This window comes from Uloborus diversus, unplaced genomic scaffold (genome assembly GCF_026930045.1).
Source record: "Uloborus diversus isolate 005 unplaced genomic scaffold, Udiv.v.3.1 scaffold_1308, whole genome shotgun sequence".
NCBI lineage: Eukaryota > Metazoa > Arthropoda > Arachnida > Araneae > Uloboridae > Uloborus > Uloborus diversus.
In genome coordinates, this window is record NW_026557997.1 from 34,245 (window position 1) to 52,457 (window position 18,213).

The window sequence follows — 18,213 nt, forward strand, 5'->3', positions numbered from 1 at the left end:
GGAAACTAATTCTCGCAGCACAAAAATTTGTTGAAAATAGACAACTGAATTACACAAATTTGTCAGATAACAGAGCTTCTGACAAACGATGTTCGGTCGGTTGAGATTTTACTGCAATAACGACTCACACCTAACATCGACTTTTTAATTAACACATGAGAACGCACGAAAAATTGAAGGAATTCAGTAACACCGACACTTTGTACAAAATAATCTCTTTAATGACACGAACAAAGAACACAGAAGACACATACATACATACGTACATCAATTCACAGAAACTGGTGGACGTCGTATTCCTGGCCTTGCTGTTGTAGGACAATAGCCGTTTCCTCCGCCTCAGTGACTATTTCGAAAATTTTTTTCTTGACCTGTAACTGTAACTGTCGCGGAAGAAGCTCCGTCGTATTGTACATGCTGCAGAAGAAATCGAGCAGTGGATTTCCCGGTTGGACCAAATTCCTAGTAAAAAGCATACAAATATACATAAGCTTCTAAACGAAAGAAAATCTTTATATTACACTTGATACATAAATAACAGATCTTATGTTAAGCTACAGTTTATATTCATTTTATGCTTATTCAATGTCTTACCAGTCCACTCAAAGAGCTATGGACCATTTCAACAGCCAATTGTAATACCACCTTGAATAGTGATGCGCATGCTGATATTATTAGAACTAATGGGTGGAGCTGTGAACTGTGAACATATGTTTGTGAAATGTTAGTGCATTACCATACATACATTTCGTTCACAAATTAGAAAAGTTATGATTTTGTTGTGTCTGATCCATTCATTCACTTAGTCTAGGAATCTAGACTAAGTCTAAGAGAGCATGCCACATCAGTAGGTCGAAGACAGTCTCCCTCTCATTCAAAAACTGCAGTCGATGACAATGATATGAGAGAGACGGGATAGCTCAGCAAGGTCAACATGCATATTTTCTAACGTTTCCACTGAAGGTTAGATCCTTTATGCTTTTCTTAAATATAACATAGTTAAATGTGTACGAAGGGATGGAGTATTTTTCAATCTGACTCTTTATGCAGCCAGTTCTATGTTTAGATAAGGTCGCCTGAGCAAATTTGAGCAAGTGCAACTTAGGGCAACAGAGAGCACCTATCGGCATACCGTGCATTAAGTAGTGAAATCTTCCAAGCATGAACCCATGCATTAACTCATGACGACTTACATCATCGTTATTGCGATGATATTGCGTTATTGCGTCTCATATCATCGTAAATACATCATAACTTACTAACATCGTTTTTCTTCTTAGCCAACACCCACCCTTGGCTGTTGAGCCATTACGTGACGCGCTGACCAGTATAGATGGGCCTCCCAGAAAAGGTGGTCCAGGAATTTTTCACTATGGTCCAGAGCAGAGCAAGCCTTCAGGTTTTCCGCGTTCATGGTGTGACTTGCTAACATACCTGAGTTAAGATTTATTTTTGCCATCAGAGAGGGAGGGAAGTTTAGCGTGCGCTTCGTTTATTTTGATGTCTTTGCTTCAAATTCGGCTAACTGGAATACCAGCAAATTGATAGACGCGTTCGTTTTCACGAGTAAACCAGATGTTAACCTTTCTATTTCACAGATGATCTAATAGTATGCATTAATTTACGCCGGCCAAAGAAAATATTTGTCCCCTTCAGTTACTCACATGAAAATATAGACCTGCGTTGACATTTGCGAGATTACTTAAAGTTATAAAATTCCCCCATCATATGAGGCAAGGAGAAGCTAAGGGATGTAAGTGGGCCTTTTGAAGCTACGAGTAAAACGCGTTAAAAGTTCAGGTTTTAGGTAGGCTTTCATAGAAACTGTTTTTCTATGTGATGCTGTATAGTAGCACCTACAAGGGCCACTAACTTTGTCCTAAAAGAGAGAAATGGTTTTCCTATCATTCCAGCTGAGTATATCTATTTTTTAAATTTTGGCACTTGCACTCTTTTGCTTCTCACTGCTTCATATGTGTAAGTAAAAACGACCTTAAATTTCTTCAGAAGTTTTATAACTCTGCAATTTTTCCGTTACCTGTTTAAGTCTCCGAAATCTCCTACGTCGTCACTGCCGTGGGGAAATTCCTCTGTCAGATATGGCATCTTCTTCTTGCTGCCGGAGGACCCCGACTCGTCGTCCAAGACGGCCTCAGCAGCAGACCTCTTGAGGAGGGCATTTCCCGTGGCCTCGTCGAACACCGAGACGGACAGACTGTCGTTGTTGTTGTTGTTGTTATTGTTCGAAGAGGAGGGACTCATCCCGAGCAGGGCTTCGTTGTCGTTGTGCGTGAAATCTTTGCTCTGCATGTAGGGGATGAGGAACTCCATCTGCTTCTGGTACCTCCAAACGCGAGAGCTGCTGCTTTTGCTCGAATCTTTCTGTCTTTTCAGTGCCTCGCGGAAATTGTCGCGCAGTTTTTTCCACTTCATCCGAGCGGATTTCGCTGAAAGAAAAAAAATATGTTCATGTGTTTCAGCGGAGTGGAGTCACAAAAGAAAAATGTAAGCGTCACATAAACGTTTCCTGCACAGGAAAAAAAAACAGACTGTCTTAAGGACACACGATAGAAGTAACTTTTGTATTACAGAGAAAAATTTTAGTCATTAATAAATCACTTTCGAATAGCATTGATTGTGTTTATCATTCATTTTTTTACTCAAAATTATGTAGTCTGCCCACGGAGAATATGTAATTGGCAAACGTCCAGTTAAGACGAGTCCATCTGAGTGAACGGGAAAAATAAAAATTTGATCCGAGTGCTCTGCCAATTTCAATGTGACTCTACTTAATTTAGAGGCTACAAAAGCTGGCATCTCTGAAATCTAATAGATCCACCTGTAAACCGTATGATTACCTTTCCCTCTCACCGGTGGACAGACTGTACGTAGTACGTACAGTAGCTCCCAAAAGGCTTCGTACACCTACGACTTTCAACGAGATAGGCTCCAATCCATTGGTTAGAATTAATATTTCGGAATACGTATTTAATTATCAGATCTATGATCATTTTTTAACAAAACTACATGAAAAGATTTTAAAAAATATTAAAACTTAATTTTTTAAAAACCAAAAGCCAAAAAGTGCCGGAAATTTTATCTCACAAAAGTCTTCGTACACTGTATAAAATGTCTATATATTATTGAGTAATTTAACTTTTGATTAAGTTATTAATTAGTAGATTATCATACAGTATTCATAACACCTTATATAACACCCCTAATGTCTGGGAATAGATTTCATTCTTTTTCTTTCCTTTTTTTGCGTAATTTCTGAGTAAGTGTTCAACCACACTTCGAGTCTTTCTGTTTCTAGCTCTATTTTCGTTTTAAAGCCCTATTTTCGTAATCTAGCCTCCAGATATCTCTAAATACGTTACATTAAGTTAAAATCTGGAGATTGAAGGGGTATTTTTTAAACTTTAGAACAATTTTCGAGGCACTAGACGCAAACGTTGAAAACCATCGTTATCTTGATAAAAAACAAAGTTGTTTCCAATAACCAAATTTTTGGCTAAGAGTTCAAAATTGGTTCTTAAAATATTTAAAGGAACAGCATGATTCATTATTTCATCAAAAAATTACAAACTACCAAGTCCTGATGCTGAGATGCACCCTCACACTAGAACACCTCCACCGTCCTGATTAACTGATCCAAATAAGGTCTTAAGATTAAGTTCCTAATTTTTTCTTCTACTTACAGTTACACAACAATTTAACCGAAAATGTTAAATTAATTTTTATCTGTAAGTAAGACGTGATTATAAAACGTTTTTAGCATATTTATCATTGATTTTGCCACGAAAAGCGTAAGCTTTCTGTTTTTCGCACGACCAAGAAAATTTCTGCGGGAAGAGGTCCCATTTAATCCAGCTAATCAGAGAACTTGGCGAACAGTTTTAGGTGAAAACTAAATGTAAAATGTTTCATTTAACTCTGCAGAAAGTTTTACAGCACTCAAATGTGTATTTTTAATAAATTTTTTAACTTTAAATCTCCGATCACGTTTTGTCTACTTTGCCGGCTGACCTTTTCTTACCTTGTTTTCGGTCCGATTGCTTTCTTTAAAGCATTTTATCAAGCACTTTACTATACAAACAAATAAATTAGCTAATTTAGAGACATTTCAAACCAATTTACCACTACTGTGGGGAAAGAATTCAAATTTTGAATGGTGTTTGCGGTTTTTTACGAATACCAGCCATTCTACAGTAATAAGCACAATATTAAGGAATACATAAACAAAAAATTAAAGCCAAATGACTTATAAGGGTCAACACAATGCAAAAATATTGATAAAACGGCATATGATAATTTTAATCATGAATTTATTCGAAAATATTTGAGTGTACGATGACTTTTGTGGCGTGTTATTTCTCTGTCTCTTCGTTTTCTGACCCATTTCAAAAAGAAGACCCGTCAATATTTTGAAAAAAACAATGGGTTGTATTAAGAATGACATAGGAATGATGTGAAAAAATATTAGACTTCATGTTCGAATTCAGTTTCGAGTTATTTTGGTTTTACTAAAAAAATTCAAAGTGTACGAACACTTTTGGGAACCACTATATATGTCACTGTGCATCATCTTCTTCCCTCTCAAGAAGAGAAGTTATCGTTTTCGTTCCCATACTAATTTTGCTGCACTGCGCCCTCTGACTGACAATCTCAGTAGTTCAATCGGCAGAGTGCTAAGCTTCGACCCAATCAGACCGCGGATCAAGTCCCGGCTAAGACGTTTCAGGCAGATTGACAACAAAATTGTGCATTTTAGTGAAGAAAATAGCTTTTCACAACGAGAACAATAAATGGTACTCCAAATGCCTTGGTTATGCATGTTTCAGCGGGGTGCTCTGTTGATAGCCAGCAACTGTAATCAACGCAGTACACGCAACCGCGGTCAACGAGAAAGAAAGAAAGCGGGAAGAGCGCATGTACGACTTTTATTGCACAAAAGCAACTGCGTCACTTCCGTCACGCAAAAGTTTGTCGATTAGAACTTCAAAGCCCTCGCATAAAAAGTTTTACTTCAACAATAAAGGAAATTAAAAAAGAACCGAATCTCCATTTAAGGCCAAGTATTCCATGTGTTTTTCGAATACAAGCATGAAAAACACATTTACTCCCCTTTCGTAATGCCAGGAAACTGCTGAATACCGCCAAGAAGCTTTCTTTCATACGATTCCTAAATTTTTTTATTGGGGCAATTCCACCGTAACAGATTTATCATTAGCCGCGTTCAAAACACACTTTTCGATCCCATAAATCTCCGCTCCGCCTCCGCAAAAAACTGATTGAAAAATTCCCCGTTTCCATGTAAAAAGAGGTTTTTCATTGTACCAGAAAAAGCGGTTTTTACCCAGCGTCCTTAGCAGCTATATCCAGCAAGTAGACGAACTTGTTTCGAGTAATGCATTCTGGGTAACAACTCCGCTTTAACTCCAAAGGAAGCAGGAGGAGAAAAATTCCACATATACCCCGCCAATAACCGGAATGCGGTGAAAAGCAGTTTTTTCCGGGGTCCAAAGTGTCCATGGAAACGGCCCTATTTAGTGCATTGACATCCTTCAAAAACTCCAAATACCCAAAATCCTTGTTTCATTTCATGCACTTTTAAAGAACAGGGACTCTACTTCTATGAAGTGCAATTAAATTTTGAAATTTTTCATAAACAGTTTTTTTTTTTTTTTGAGCAATCACGATTGCTTATTGTTCTCATTTGACTGTTTTTGACGTTCCTTTGATTTTTCCCACCGCCACCCGCCGCACCATCACCATGGACCGGCTGGCTCTTCACGATGCTGCTCCTATAGCGAAAGCCGTCTCCAGGTTGCATCCATGTCCTACACACACGCGCATACATACACAACTACACACACCTACACACACACACAACTACCCACACATTCATGCCTGCACACAGACACAAACACATATGCCTACACACACATACACATCCCCCCCACAAACACAAACACACATGCCTACACACACAAACACATACCCACACACACAAACACACACGCCTACATACACACATTCGTGATTGCGAAAAACATAATTTGAATTCAAGATGTCAAAATTCAAATTAATTTATTTTATTTATTTATTTATTTTTTTTTTTCACTCCGTAACGAACTTATCTCAGAAATGAGAGATATTTTTCGTCCTTCGAAAAAACTTCAAAAAATTTCTGAATCTATACATGCAAGAAATTTAGCTGTAATTTATTTTTAAATAAAAAGAGGGTGATAATAATATATGACTTTAGTAGATTTTAATAAATTTTAAAAAAGAACGGTAAATTGTACATTTATATGAGCACTTGTCGTAACGGACGTATCATCAACGGATCGTCCCTTTCCTCTATATGTATGTGTTTTAAAAAAATGTATCATTCATAATTGATAACTAATTAATTTGAAATTTGTTAAAAAGCACTTTTTTTACTTGCCGGCAGTACTTTAAAATTTTATAACTCAAGTTCTATGCGAGATACAGGATTCATTTCATTCAAAGACAATTACATGAACTTTAATTTCATACAAGTAATTTGAAAACTTAGATCATTTTTTTAAAAAAATCATACTTTGTAAATTTTACAATCACAAAACGTTTGTCACACTGTCATCTGTTTGGTTGTCACACTGTCATAAAATCACAAAATGTTTTAATGGCAGTATCTTTCAAAAATTTTCAAAAAAATAAATTAAAAAAAAAGTTTTAATGTATTTTTATGATTAATTACATCCAAACATTTTTATAGTGGGACCATAAACAGATCATCAGTTACAGCAGTTACCAAAACGTTTTAGCAAAAATTTCAAAAATATTTCAACATTATTTGCCGTAACTGCTGATTATTTTAGAATTTATTCGCAAGGTAATCTCAAAACTGTTCTTTAATTTTAAATTATTTCAAATTAAAATTGTATTAAAAAAATTTCCCTTTAACAATTCTTTCAGAAAGTATCGGCGAGAAACGGTAACATTTGGCGAAATTTTTAAATGATTGAAATTGAATTACAGTAGTAAATACTTCTGAATAAGGGACACTAACGGAATTGTACATTTTGTATCTTAAATAACGGTGTACCTTCTTCGGAGGTAGGTAATTGATGCATGCTGTATATTTAACTCAGCATAATTTCATTAAAAACCTAAACTAATAACATTTAAGATTGCTTATTAAAAACGTTTCACACATACTAAAACTCAAAATTCTTCAATTATTAAAAAAATATACTTTAAAAATTCAAATTTTATCGAAACTTTTGTAGTGTCAAACTTCTGTAACTGGTTTTCATTTATTACAATTTGATTTAACGAATTACATGGATTTGTTTGATATCATGTATAATTTAAAATGGAACACAAAGCAAAAACAGTGTGGTCACTTTTCAAGTTTTCCACATCTAAATTGTCATGGGTGACTCACTATCAGTCGTGGCTAAACCCTCATGAAGAAATTGACGAGAGAGAGAGAAGCATGAACTTAGGTCTCAGAAAGAATTTGAGGCAACATATTTGTTTCTTTGCATATTAATGTCAAGACAACCTTTTACCAGTTAATTTTTGGATAAAAAGTTAATCTTGAATTCCTATAAATTCAAATTTTCTAACGCATTTACGTATTAATTATTTTGTGACTTTCCCTTAAATACAGTGTTCTTTAATGAGAGGCAAATACAATAATGAGAGGTTCCTATTCAAAGGGACTGGAACCAAAAAAATGTCCCAGTGTACCTTAAAGGAGGTAGTACTGAACTAATTGAATTTAGAAACAAAATCGTGTATTAAAATAAATGATGTTGTTAGGAAGCGAATTACTAGAAAAATGACCTAAAACAGTTTTTATGCAATAATTTTTTCAGAAACTATTTTCGAAAAACGACAAAAATTGCCATAATGTAATGTAATTACACTTTAACAAGAAGTTCGTCCTGAACTAAACGAACCATAGGCGTCGGAAGCGGGGGAGCTGGGGGAGCTTGAGCTCCCTCTATAATATTTCAGACCGGCTCAGCTCCCCCTCCCCCCCCCCCCAGTATAGCTTTTTTCAGACATTGTCTACCTCAAACCTGATTTCAAAAATGAGTTCTACCTTTTTTTAGGAATTTCCACATAATAACCAACAAAGAAAAGCGAGAGATGGAGCGGTCAGTACGGTCAGTACATTTGGGTTTCCCTCTTTTCAAACCTCTCGATTCCCGAAAGAAAAAGAAAAGTATTAAAGACAAGTTATCTACATAGGGATGTTTTCCGCCCTCTCCACTTTGAGCTCGTCTTTCGCAAGTGTATTACACATTACACTGTAGCTCAGTTTATGTTCTTAGTTTTGCATGCCATTTGTATCTCACACTTTCACTAAAAAGAGATAATCGTGAGCCAGTTTTGTATTTAAATATGAAGGTGCTCCAGACACGTATAAAAAAGAAGGTTTCTAAGGTAAACAACTTACTCAGTTTTAGCTTTACAGAGACTTATCTCATTTTAAATAATCTGACCTTCCGGACGCTATGTAAAGAATCTCCGGCGAATCCTTTTAAATTCGTTGATTAAAACAAACTTGCAAAATATGAAACGAAAGTTAAATTAAAATACTGAGTGGTCATATAATATTTTTGTTTATGGCAATTATCAAAAAAAAAAAAAAGAGACCAAAGAAAAATCTTTGGTCGGGGGGGGGGGGAGGGGGAGGGATTATGATCTTATGTTTCGGGTGTTAAATTACACGTTTCGATCAAAAGATACGATCAGATTGCGAAAATATCATTATTCGATGGTCTATCGAAACCAAAAGTGATCTTCTGTCAGGGGACATAGACTAAAAGCCTGATATACATATTCTTCGCACAAATTTTTAAAATTATATAAAAATTATATTTATTATTTTTGATTGAAAATATTGTCAGAAGAAACAACCTAAATCAGCAACATACCCAGAAATTACTCTTGCGGATACATATCATTGCTGTGATTAAAAAAAAAAAACACACACAAACACTCACACAATTTCCAGAACTATCCGACGGTAGAAACTAAAAAAAAAACCTTTTTATCCATTATTTTGTTATATTTGAACCGTGAGGGATTGATTTTTTCATGAAGTTAAAAATTTGCAAAGATAAATATAATTTAAAGAATTCTAAGGTACTACGACACAGAAACAAAAATTTTCACTAATCAAAATCGGTGAAATCTCCATTAGAATATTTATGAAAAAAAAAACTTTAATAATTGTTAACACTGTTACGATGCGGTGCGAGTATATTGAAAACATTTTTTTTTTTTAACATTTAGACTTTATGAAGTTACATTTCTTCTTCTTTTTTTGTATTCTCAAAATTAAGCGGTTTTTTTTTTTTTTTTTTTTTTTTTTTGTCACAGATATGTTTTCATGCTAAAAAATGCATGTGGAAGAGAGCACTCGAGCACCCCTCAAACAGTTTGAGGTTCTGAGAAACTTTTTCATATCCATTTTTACGATTAAAAATGTTCCTTTTCACTTATTATTCTTAGAAAAAATCACCAACAATATTTCATAGTTTCTCTGAAGCACTTTTACTAACATTTATCTGAACTATACAACGAACGTTTTGTTTAAACACATGTCAGGCGCACTGTTTCTCTTCTCCTCTGTTTCTAGTTCTCATAAAAGAAAGTCTTCTAAATGCCACGCTGCAAAAGCCCTCCCCTACCTCCTAAATTATTAAAAAGCGTTGCAATGTTCGTTTTTAGAGAGCGATTTCCTGAAAATTCCCGGAAGAGAACCCATGACTGAACACCTTGCCCTCCACAATATGGTAGATTATATAATATTCCGTTCAATTTCAAAACATTGCTATGCCTCTAACATTAACAAATATGATCTATCTCGAATAATTTTCGGAGAGCGACACCCGAAACTCCTCTCTGATATCAGAAAAGAAGGATGAAAATTCAGTTTTTAAAACTACAATTTCTAAAACTTCAAGGGAAAGGAATCTTTTCCAATAACCTCATTGAGAAACGTTCTCTAAGACTTCAATTTCTAAAAAATTCCAGAGAGCCATAGAACCTCCCCCTTTCCCTGATATTATTGAGGACTGTCTTCAATTGCGTTTTTAGAACTTCAATTTTGAAATATTGGGAAAGAGATGTAAATCGATCGAGGACAATCCTTGAGTCATATCATTTTCCCTAACGTCATAAATATAGTCTGAATTCGCGCTTTAAAGAAATAAATTCCGAAAAATATCCAGGGAGAGCATTCGAACATTTTCTCTCCTTAACATTACCAAAGACCGTCTAAACTACGTTTTTAGAACTAAGATTTCGGAAATTTTTCGGGGCTGAAGCCCCAGGACCCCCCTATTGATATGTGCTCATCTTCGAGAACTGACCGACCGCCTTCCAAAAAAACCAGAAGTTTTATCACCTCATTCTCTCCATATACTATATTGAGGCGGTGAGAAGCAAGAGGATGTAAGTAGCAAAATTAAAAATTTGGAGATAACCAGTACAAATAGTAGAGGAACCTTTCCTCTGTCTTGGGGGGAGAGATAATACTAGTAGCGCTGGTTGGTGCTGCTGTACAGCATGATTTAGAAAAAATATTAATGAAGGCTTACCTGAGACGTTATCTTTAAACGCGTTTTACTCAAAACTTGAAGATGTCCACTTACATCCCTTTGTTTCTCACTGCCTCAATTTATATATTAGATATGATTGAAAACATAACTGGGAAAAAGGGAGGAAGACGAAAGGATCGACAATCATTTCAAATAAGAAAATTTTTTCAAGTGCTCCCCCCCCCCTTTCCCGCCAAAAAAAAAAAAAAATCTGGTGGCGCTACTGCTACTGTCCCTTGAATCCCTATCATGAGCCACAGCTCCCCCTACGTTTATATACTTCCTACGCCTCTGAAACGAACCTACATTCCCATTTACTAACTTCCAATTTTCCTAACATCAGCTAAATCTCTCCCTCAGTTGGATTAGGATGTAAATTATTTGCAATGCAAACTTTTCACATTTAAAACCATTTCCTTCCAACTATTTTATGTAATTAAGAAGCTGTTAGTTAAAATAAAGATGATAGGAAATTCTTTCTTTCATACTGTTGAAATGCATGCAGTTCAATTTTAAAGAACTCCAACTATTTTAACAATAAAATTTTAGTGAACTCCACTGTTATATTTCATTTAATTCCAATTATTACCAGTTCCGGGTTCGTAAATGATGTGTAATTTATTTCTAGAACGTTGTACACTAGAGGTTTACCGAATAACCATATTTTGCCGAATAACGAATACCAAATATTTATTTAGAAAGTTTTAAATATTGAATTTAACGCCAATTTAAACTATTAATTTATTTTGGAAAATGTGAGTGCATTTCCGTTTAACATATCAAATTTATCTACATTTCGTGTTATAATTAATTTAAAAAAACTCATCCAAAAGCAAAAATTAATTACTATTGTTAATGGCTGAAATTTGAGTTATGTTGACATGCATAATAGATAAACTCTTTCTTTCCAGAAAAATGATTTAATAACTTTTAACCATGACACATGCACAGAAATTTTGGGGCCCCTCACAGATGATTTTTGCGGGCCCCTTCCATATCCCCTAACGTCCTTACATATATTTCACCCTCATTTTAAAAATCTCGGGCCTCCTTCAGGATCGTGCCCGGGCCAACAGGTGTCCCCCCCCCCCCGTGCACGTCCCTGGCCACACGTTATGTCAGAGAGAATCTTGCATTTACGATTTTTTCAAGGAATTTTCTGTTCTTTTAATTTCTTTGGTGATTGATAAATTGTATCATTATCAAAATTGAGGGATGAAATTCAAACATTGACAGATATTTTTTTTTCTGAGTGCAAGGGATCATTATACTTTGATTACAGCGAAAAATTTTAATTACGCTGTTTTCAAACAGTATTTAACATTTCACATGGTGTAACATTTCAGAAGTTAAAGTATACTGCAAAATTTATTATCCACGTGTTTTCCTTTTTACATAAAACATTAGCAGTTAAATTTAAGTAGTAATAAATTTACTTTATATAGTATATTTATTAGTACTTAACATTATAATTCTTTTTTCTGCTTACTGTGTCATATTTAAATGAGTCTGAAATAGCAAAGCGAATATAATGCGTCATAAAATTAAAGAAAATTTGAAGAGCAACAAAATTTAAATTGAGTGTTTACTCTGAATGCAATAAAACTAATAAAAAAACTTTTTGAATCAATTTCATACTGAAGAACTATATTGTAACTTGCATTCAATGAAAAAAGAAAAAAAAATGCGTTTCTTTCTCAATTATCGAACATTTAAATTTGTTTACTATTTGGTTGCCGGATATTTTAAAGTATTGGCCGAACCTAATACTCGGTTTGTCTGCCGAATATGCAGTATACCGACTACCAACTGAATATTCGGTGCATCTCTATTCTACACAATCAAGAGTTTTCCACAGAAGCACTCTCGTACAAACGTAAACGTCTTCTGAATGTGAAAGGAGCAGCTGACAGAAAGTTGCAATTTTTTCAAAGCAGTTTTAAGTGTTTAAAATCCTGGCCACCGAGAGTCAAGGCGGCAAAAATATTTGTTTCTACACCAGATACGAACTTCTCATTAATAAAATAACCACCATCTACCAAGTAATGATAACAGCAATTCTTGATTCCTAATTTTTTGTCGTTTTCCATTTCATCCAAAATACTTGAATTTTATTTGTGTTTTGGCGCGTGAGATTCATCTTAATATGGGGTGCGGCCCGCGGGTAAGAGCAGGTTGAGCGCCACGGACTTATAAAAACGAAATTATCTCCAGAAAAATCCACAAAAATGCGTTTAGCAAAAACAGTTCCCAAAACTGCAACACTTTCTGTATAATAGAGCAAACACCTCTATAGCACATTTACCTGGCTATCACTGCATAGCCGAAACTTAAAAAGGGGAGGGGGGATTAGCAGGACTGCAAAGTTGGGGGAGAAAAGGACCGACTCAGGGAATTTTAAAAACTTTTGTCTCCGACTCTTTTACCCCAAAATCAGGCACTGGCAGAGTGGCGAACTTATAGATTAAATGACCGACTTCGACACTTGGAGTTTTAAACCTTCGACTCTTGACTCCTTTATCCCCAAAATTTTCCGACTCCTATGCTGTTTTTTTTTTGGGGGGGGGGCATCTTGTTCTCTTTTCTGGGGAGTGTAGGGGGTGGGGGGAGGCTCTTTGCAGTATTTGAGGAGTGACATTGCACTTAGGTTGCAGATTTGGGGCTAAAACTGACTCGAAATCCTAAGATACTGTTGATTGATTGATCTCCTTTCTAGTTTTTTGACCCCCAAAATCGAATATTGTCGGGAATGGCTCAGAATGATCTAAACATTGTGATCTTGGTGACCAGGTTTGGCAACCATTTGGTGATATTTCTTAAAATTTTCTTTTGACTCAATTTCTGAAGAACCCTTTCTTGTCTACATTACCGCAGGAATCGCTCTTCGGAAGTACCTGTATTTCACTTTTCAAAAATGTCTTTCTACACTTTTTAACAGACAGTCAAAGGTTACCAAGAAACGCAGATGATATGTGCAATGTTTTTGAGCAAAAATTTTTATTCTTCATTGGAGAATACATTCCTCATATCTATGAACCCACGGCCGAATTTGAGGGCGCTTCGCCTTCTGGAGCACCCCTGTATGACAGATGCACAGAAGCGTAGCCAAGGAAGGTGTTTGGCAGCTCTTCTAACAAAAGCATTGCAGGAGCCTTATGGTCCCCATAACTTATTTTTACGCCTAAATAACCTGGATTTCGACTAAAATGTAAAAAATTGCATAACATTAAAAAGAAGTGAACGAGCTAAACTCCAGCTCCTGTGTGCTCCTGTGCGTCGCAAATTGTGTCTGGGGATCCTCTCCAAAACTCAGAAATTTTCATTTTCCAACCGCAGAAAAGAACTAAAACTAGTTACATTACATATCATGCCGAGGTTCAACTACATGCCCAACCGAGACGTTTTCTGAACTGATTGACGCATTTCCCTAAAATATAAAGAAGCCCCGAGGACTGAAGTAAGGAAAGGGCGATTTCATAAGAGGACAGAGGCTACAGAAGGCCCAGACGAATTTGATATGTTATGTACAAGGGTTCGCACCTATGATGGGGCGGGGGGAGGCAGGGCCTGATTAATGCATGGTCCAGCGGGTCCATGGACCTGGGCACCACAATTTTAGGGGCACAAAAATAGGGTAAATTTCGTTCTTTCTGCACTTTTTTTGGAACTATAACTTCGAAAATGTACCGATTATCTTGCAAGAGGGGCACCAAATTTTACCTGGACCTGGGAACCATTTTGGCTTGATCGGGCCCTGGGGGGGAGGTGCACACCGGAGATTGCGGCATTAAAATGTTTAGGGGTGTTTTAACGAATATTTTTTTGCGTCTTTTGGATGAGATTCTCGTTTTGGAAAGGGTCTTTGTAGTATTTGGGGGAGGGTGTGTCATTGCTCTTGGGAGAACATCCCCGAGCAAAATTATTTTGCTCGCTTATATATGTATATACCCGATATATACATATATCGGGGCTCACATGTATTTTAGACAAAAAAAAAAAAAATCTTTTGTGCCCGTGTAGCCACAAGCCGCAATTTTTTTTTCTTTCGCTAAAATTGCAAACATTAAATTTTGGATAGGAGCCCGTTTTTTTAGTAAAACGGGAAATGGGGGGGGGGGGAGTTCTATCTGCGACCCCGCGCGGACTAGCCCCCTGCCATATAAGATTAATAATTTTTAAATTTCAATGGCGCAGACGGCGTCTTGAAATTCCCCCCCCCCCCCCGCGGTTACCTCTTAATCACAACGTGTGTGTGTGCACAAAAACTTCTCTCAACAGCAGCAGCAATGAACCGCACAATTCTGCCTCATTTTCGGCAACATGTTTTTGGGGCCCAGAAATATTTCCAACGACGTAGCTCAGGGTTCGCGTTTACGCGCTATAGCGGGTTTTTTACGCAAATTCGCGGGAACGGGACGCAACTTCCGCGAAAAATCGGGTCCCAGGGACCCAGAAAACCCAAAAAATAAGAACCAGAAAAAAAAAGGAGAAAATGCTAAAGATCTATTTAGTAAATACTTTTAAGCTTCAAAATGACCAGGAGAATCAACAGAAAAGGACTAAAATGACCCTATCTGTTTATCAGCTATTCAAACACACCCCAATTGTGGACCAGTCAATGGAATTTTAGTGATAAGACTGGAGCTTACAGTGACCTCCTGGGCAGAGCTCAGGGAGCTAGTTCACAAGTAGCCCATTGTACTGTATTCTAAGAATAAGCTTTCCCTCAACTTTTATCTTGAGGAAATTCTAAAAACAGAAATGAAGACTAAAAATAAGAGAGGTTTTCAATGCAATCTTCAGGATTAATACAAGACAATTGTACAGTAAAAATATTGCAATTTGGCATTCATGTAACCAGAATTACTTTTGAAAATCATCACTTCGCATCCCCAATAAAAAGAGGGGAGAAAAAAAATGGCGAGCATTTTCCAGATCGCGCTAAACACAAAGAGTTCGGAACTTTACATTTTACTTGTTAAATTGCTTATGAATACTTGAATTTTATACAAAAGCACTTTAACCTTGTTCTTTTTCTAATAATTCATCTCTTTCTGATGGGTTATTTTTATTTGGACTTGCAAAAGTCGGGTATTAATCGATCGCGCCATTTTCAAAATGGCGCGATTTTAAAAATAGAACAAAAACCAAAACAGATATTTTGAACGAGTCAAAATAAAGTCAAATATACTGTTTTAAGATTGCAAATGAGCAATTTTCACACTCATATGAGAAAATGTTTCGTTTTTGCGATCGCGATTTTTGCGTTGGGTTCATTCGCTTGCGATTTATTATTATTATTATCTAATTTCCAATGATAATTGGGAAGGGGGGGGGGGTCTGTTTGCTTTTTTCGCTAAGAAAAATTTCCAGGAAAACAAAGGTTAAGGGAGTGCTTTTTGCTTGATCAATCAGAGGCACTTGTTTTATATTTTATGGTAAAACCCATTTTTAAAGTAAATTTTGAGTTAATCTCATTGTAACTGACCAAATAGTTTCTCACATAACTAAGTCTTGCAAGTGTATTATTTGAAAATAATTTTACAATGATAAAATCACAAAAACTTAGGGCAAAAATAACCATTTTATTTCATGCCTCCCCACCCCGCAAGTATAAATATTTTTATATTATTCATTTACACACTAAGATTTTCTGTTTAAAATTTAAGGGACTCATTTTTTCCACCAAAGGACCCAAATCTATTTCATTAATGGGTCCCTGGGACCCAGGTTACGGATAGTTGAGCGCGACTTCAATAAAGAAATTAAACTGTGGGGAAAAAAAACATCTTTAATTAGGAATACGTCTTGTCTGCGAGTGACAAATAGATGGATTTTTATGGTATTGCAATTATGATGCTATTTGAAAAAAAAAAAAAAACCCGCGAAATCAGGTCAACCGAAGCAGCACCTACCGAGCGGTCCTAACTTCTACCCCTCCCCAGCTGCTCCGCGAGAGCGCAACAAAGAAAGGTAGAGGGGTCAGGGGAGAGAGGCAGCGAACGACCGCCCCTCTCCATTCTGCTCCCTCAACTTACCGTCTGGGAAATTCGCTGCTGCTGCCACCTTAACCCAAGCCTTCTCCATGGCATCGAAGTCCTTGTACGCGGGGTTGTCCATATCCCACAGGCAGGGATAGCTGCGGACATTCTCTATAAACATCTCCATGATGGAAAAAGTTGTCAAAAACTTCCTTCAATTAATAGGATTCCAAAGAACTCGAGACGTCTTCCGCGGAACCACGCACGCATGCGCTCGGTACCGATCGAACCCAGCACTGGATCGCGTCGCTTCGCGGAGCCCGACGCAGCGCCGCCCTGGGGGAGAAGAGCAGAAGTACACTCCGGGGGGAGGAGGGAGGGGTAGGATTCGAGTACAGGCTCCTCGTCTGCGACTGGCGCAGGCGCATCGGGCGTGGTCCATCGTGGGCTCCGCTAGCATAAACAGCAGCGCCCGACTAAAATATGGACGCCCTAGTGCGAGCGGAACTGTCGGAAATTTTATGCGAAACGTTTTCTAATTAATGCGGGAGTTCACGCCACATTACTATCAGTGCTGTATGCCTTCTGGTTTCTTCCAAAAAACAGCCCTCTGACACGACCGCGATGTTTTACAAAACACATTTCTCGTAAAATTTGTATGATCAACAAAATTTGATTCCATTTGTATATATTCTGATGATTTTTGTTACACTAGGTTATTTAAGTGAGGAGGTGCTGTTCAAAGGGCATTACATATAACGTGAGCACATATGAAAAATGACGTATCAACTAAATGAAGGACAGAAATCTGAAATGTACACTAAATAACTTCACCCCTGTTAAATATTCTATGTATTTTTAACAACTCAAAAGAATAATTGCGAGTTACAAGCATTCGAAGAAATTTTTCTTCAATTCATATTACAGTTGAAAGATATGCTAAAAATAGTTTGACATTTTCAAATTTAAAGAATTTTGTTGCTATCATGTACTCAAAATTTAAAGGAAATGCTTTATTGTTTGGAATTAGAAAGGATTTTCACAATAACTACAATACAAATAAATATTGCAGACAGAACACTGAGTTTGTATAGTTCTTCACTAATAATTATTTCAATTTTTAAAGTGAAATTGAAAAATACATTAGTAATAATAATTTTTTCACCAAAATAAGTACAATAAAAAGCATTTTTTGGAATAATTTTGGATGGGGTTCGAACCCTGAAAACCCACTCTTTGAACACTTCCACGCCCTCTAAATTCATTTAATTTTTGCAATTTTTTAAAAAATAATAGCATAGGAAATATCGTCTAGCAATATATCCGACAGACATAAATGTCTATTTTTCTAACTTAATTCTCATCTATTTTTCATAGCGGATTATAACTTATTATTGTTTATAGACGAATAAAGCAAGCATCTTGCCCTGTTATATGGAAAGCGTTTTCAGAAAAATGAAAATTATTTGCACCTACATTTTAAACTAAGTTAACCATCATCTTCCATCTAAAATTTCAGCTTACACCCTCTTTTTTAATAATTCTGTTACTTTTACTGCTCCAACACTAATTAGTATATTTGTATTTGTCAGCTACTACAGCGATTTACAAACCATGAT

The 18,213-nt window shown here is 36.3% G+C and overlaps 1 protein-coding gene across 1 annotated transcript; it reads right to left on the bottom strand.

The window, feature by feature from the left end:
- Nucleotides 1-231: 231 nt before the first annotated feature.
- On the bottom strand, nucleotides 232-16,866 carry LOC129232696 (uncharacterized). The gene is made up of 3 exons (XM_054866824.1): nucleotides 16,652-16,866; nucleotides 2,039-2,447; nucleotides 232-462 (listed from the first exon to the last, which is right to left on the bottom strand). The coding sequence occupies exons 1-3, from the start codon at nucleotides 16,779-16,781 to the stop codon at nucleotides 273-275; spliced, it is 729 nt and encodes a 242-aa protein (XP_054722799.1). The 5' UTR covers nucleotides 16,782-16,866; the 3' UTR covers nucleotides 232-272.
- Nucleotides 16,867-18,213: the final 1,347 nt, after the last annotated feature.

Excerpts from the sequence above, each read along its gene's own strand:
- LOC129232696 (XM_054866824.1), bottom strand. The coding sequence starts at position 16,781 with ATGGAGATGTTTATAGAGAATGTCCGCAGCTATCCCTGCCTGTGGGAT. Across the intron at positions 2,448-16,651 it reads AGCAGCGAATTTCCCAGACG|CGAAATCCGCTCGGATGAAG; the intron begins GTAAGTTGAGGG and ends TTTTTCTTTCAG. Across the intron at positions 463-2,038 it reads GATTTCGGAGACTTAAACAG|GAATTTGGTCCAACCGGGAA; the intron begins GTAACGGAAAAA and ends GCTTTTTACTAG.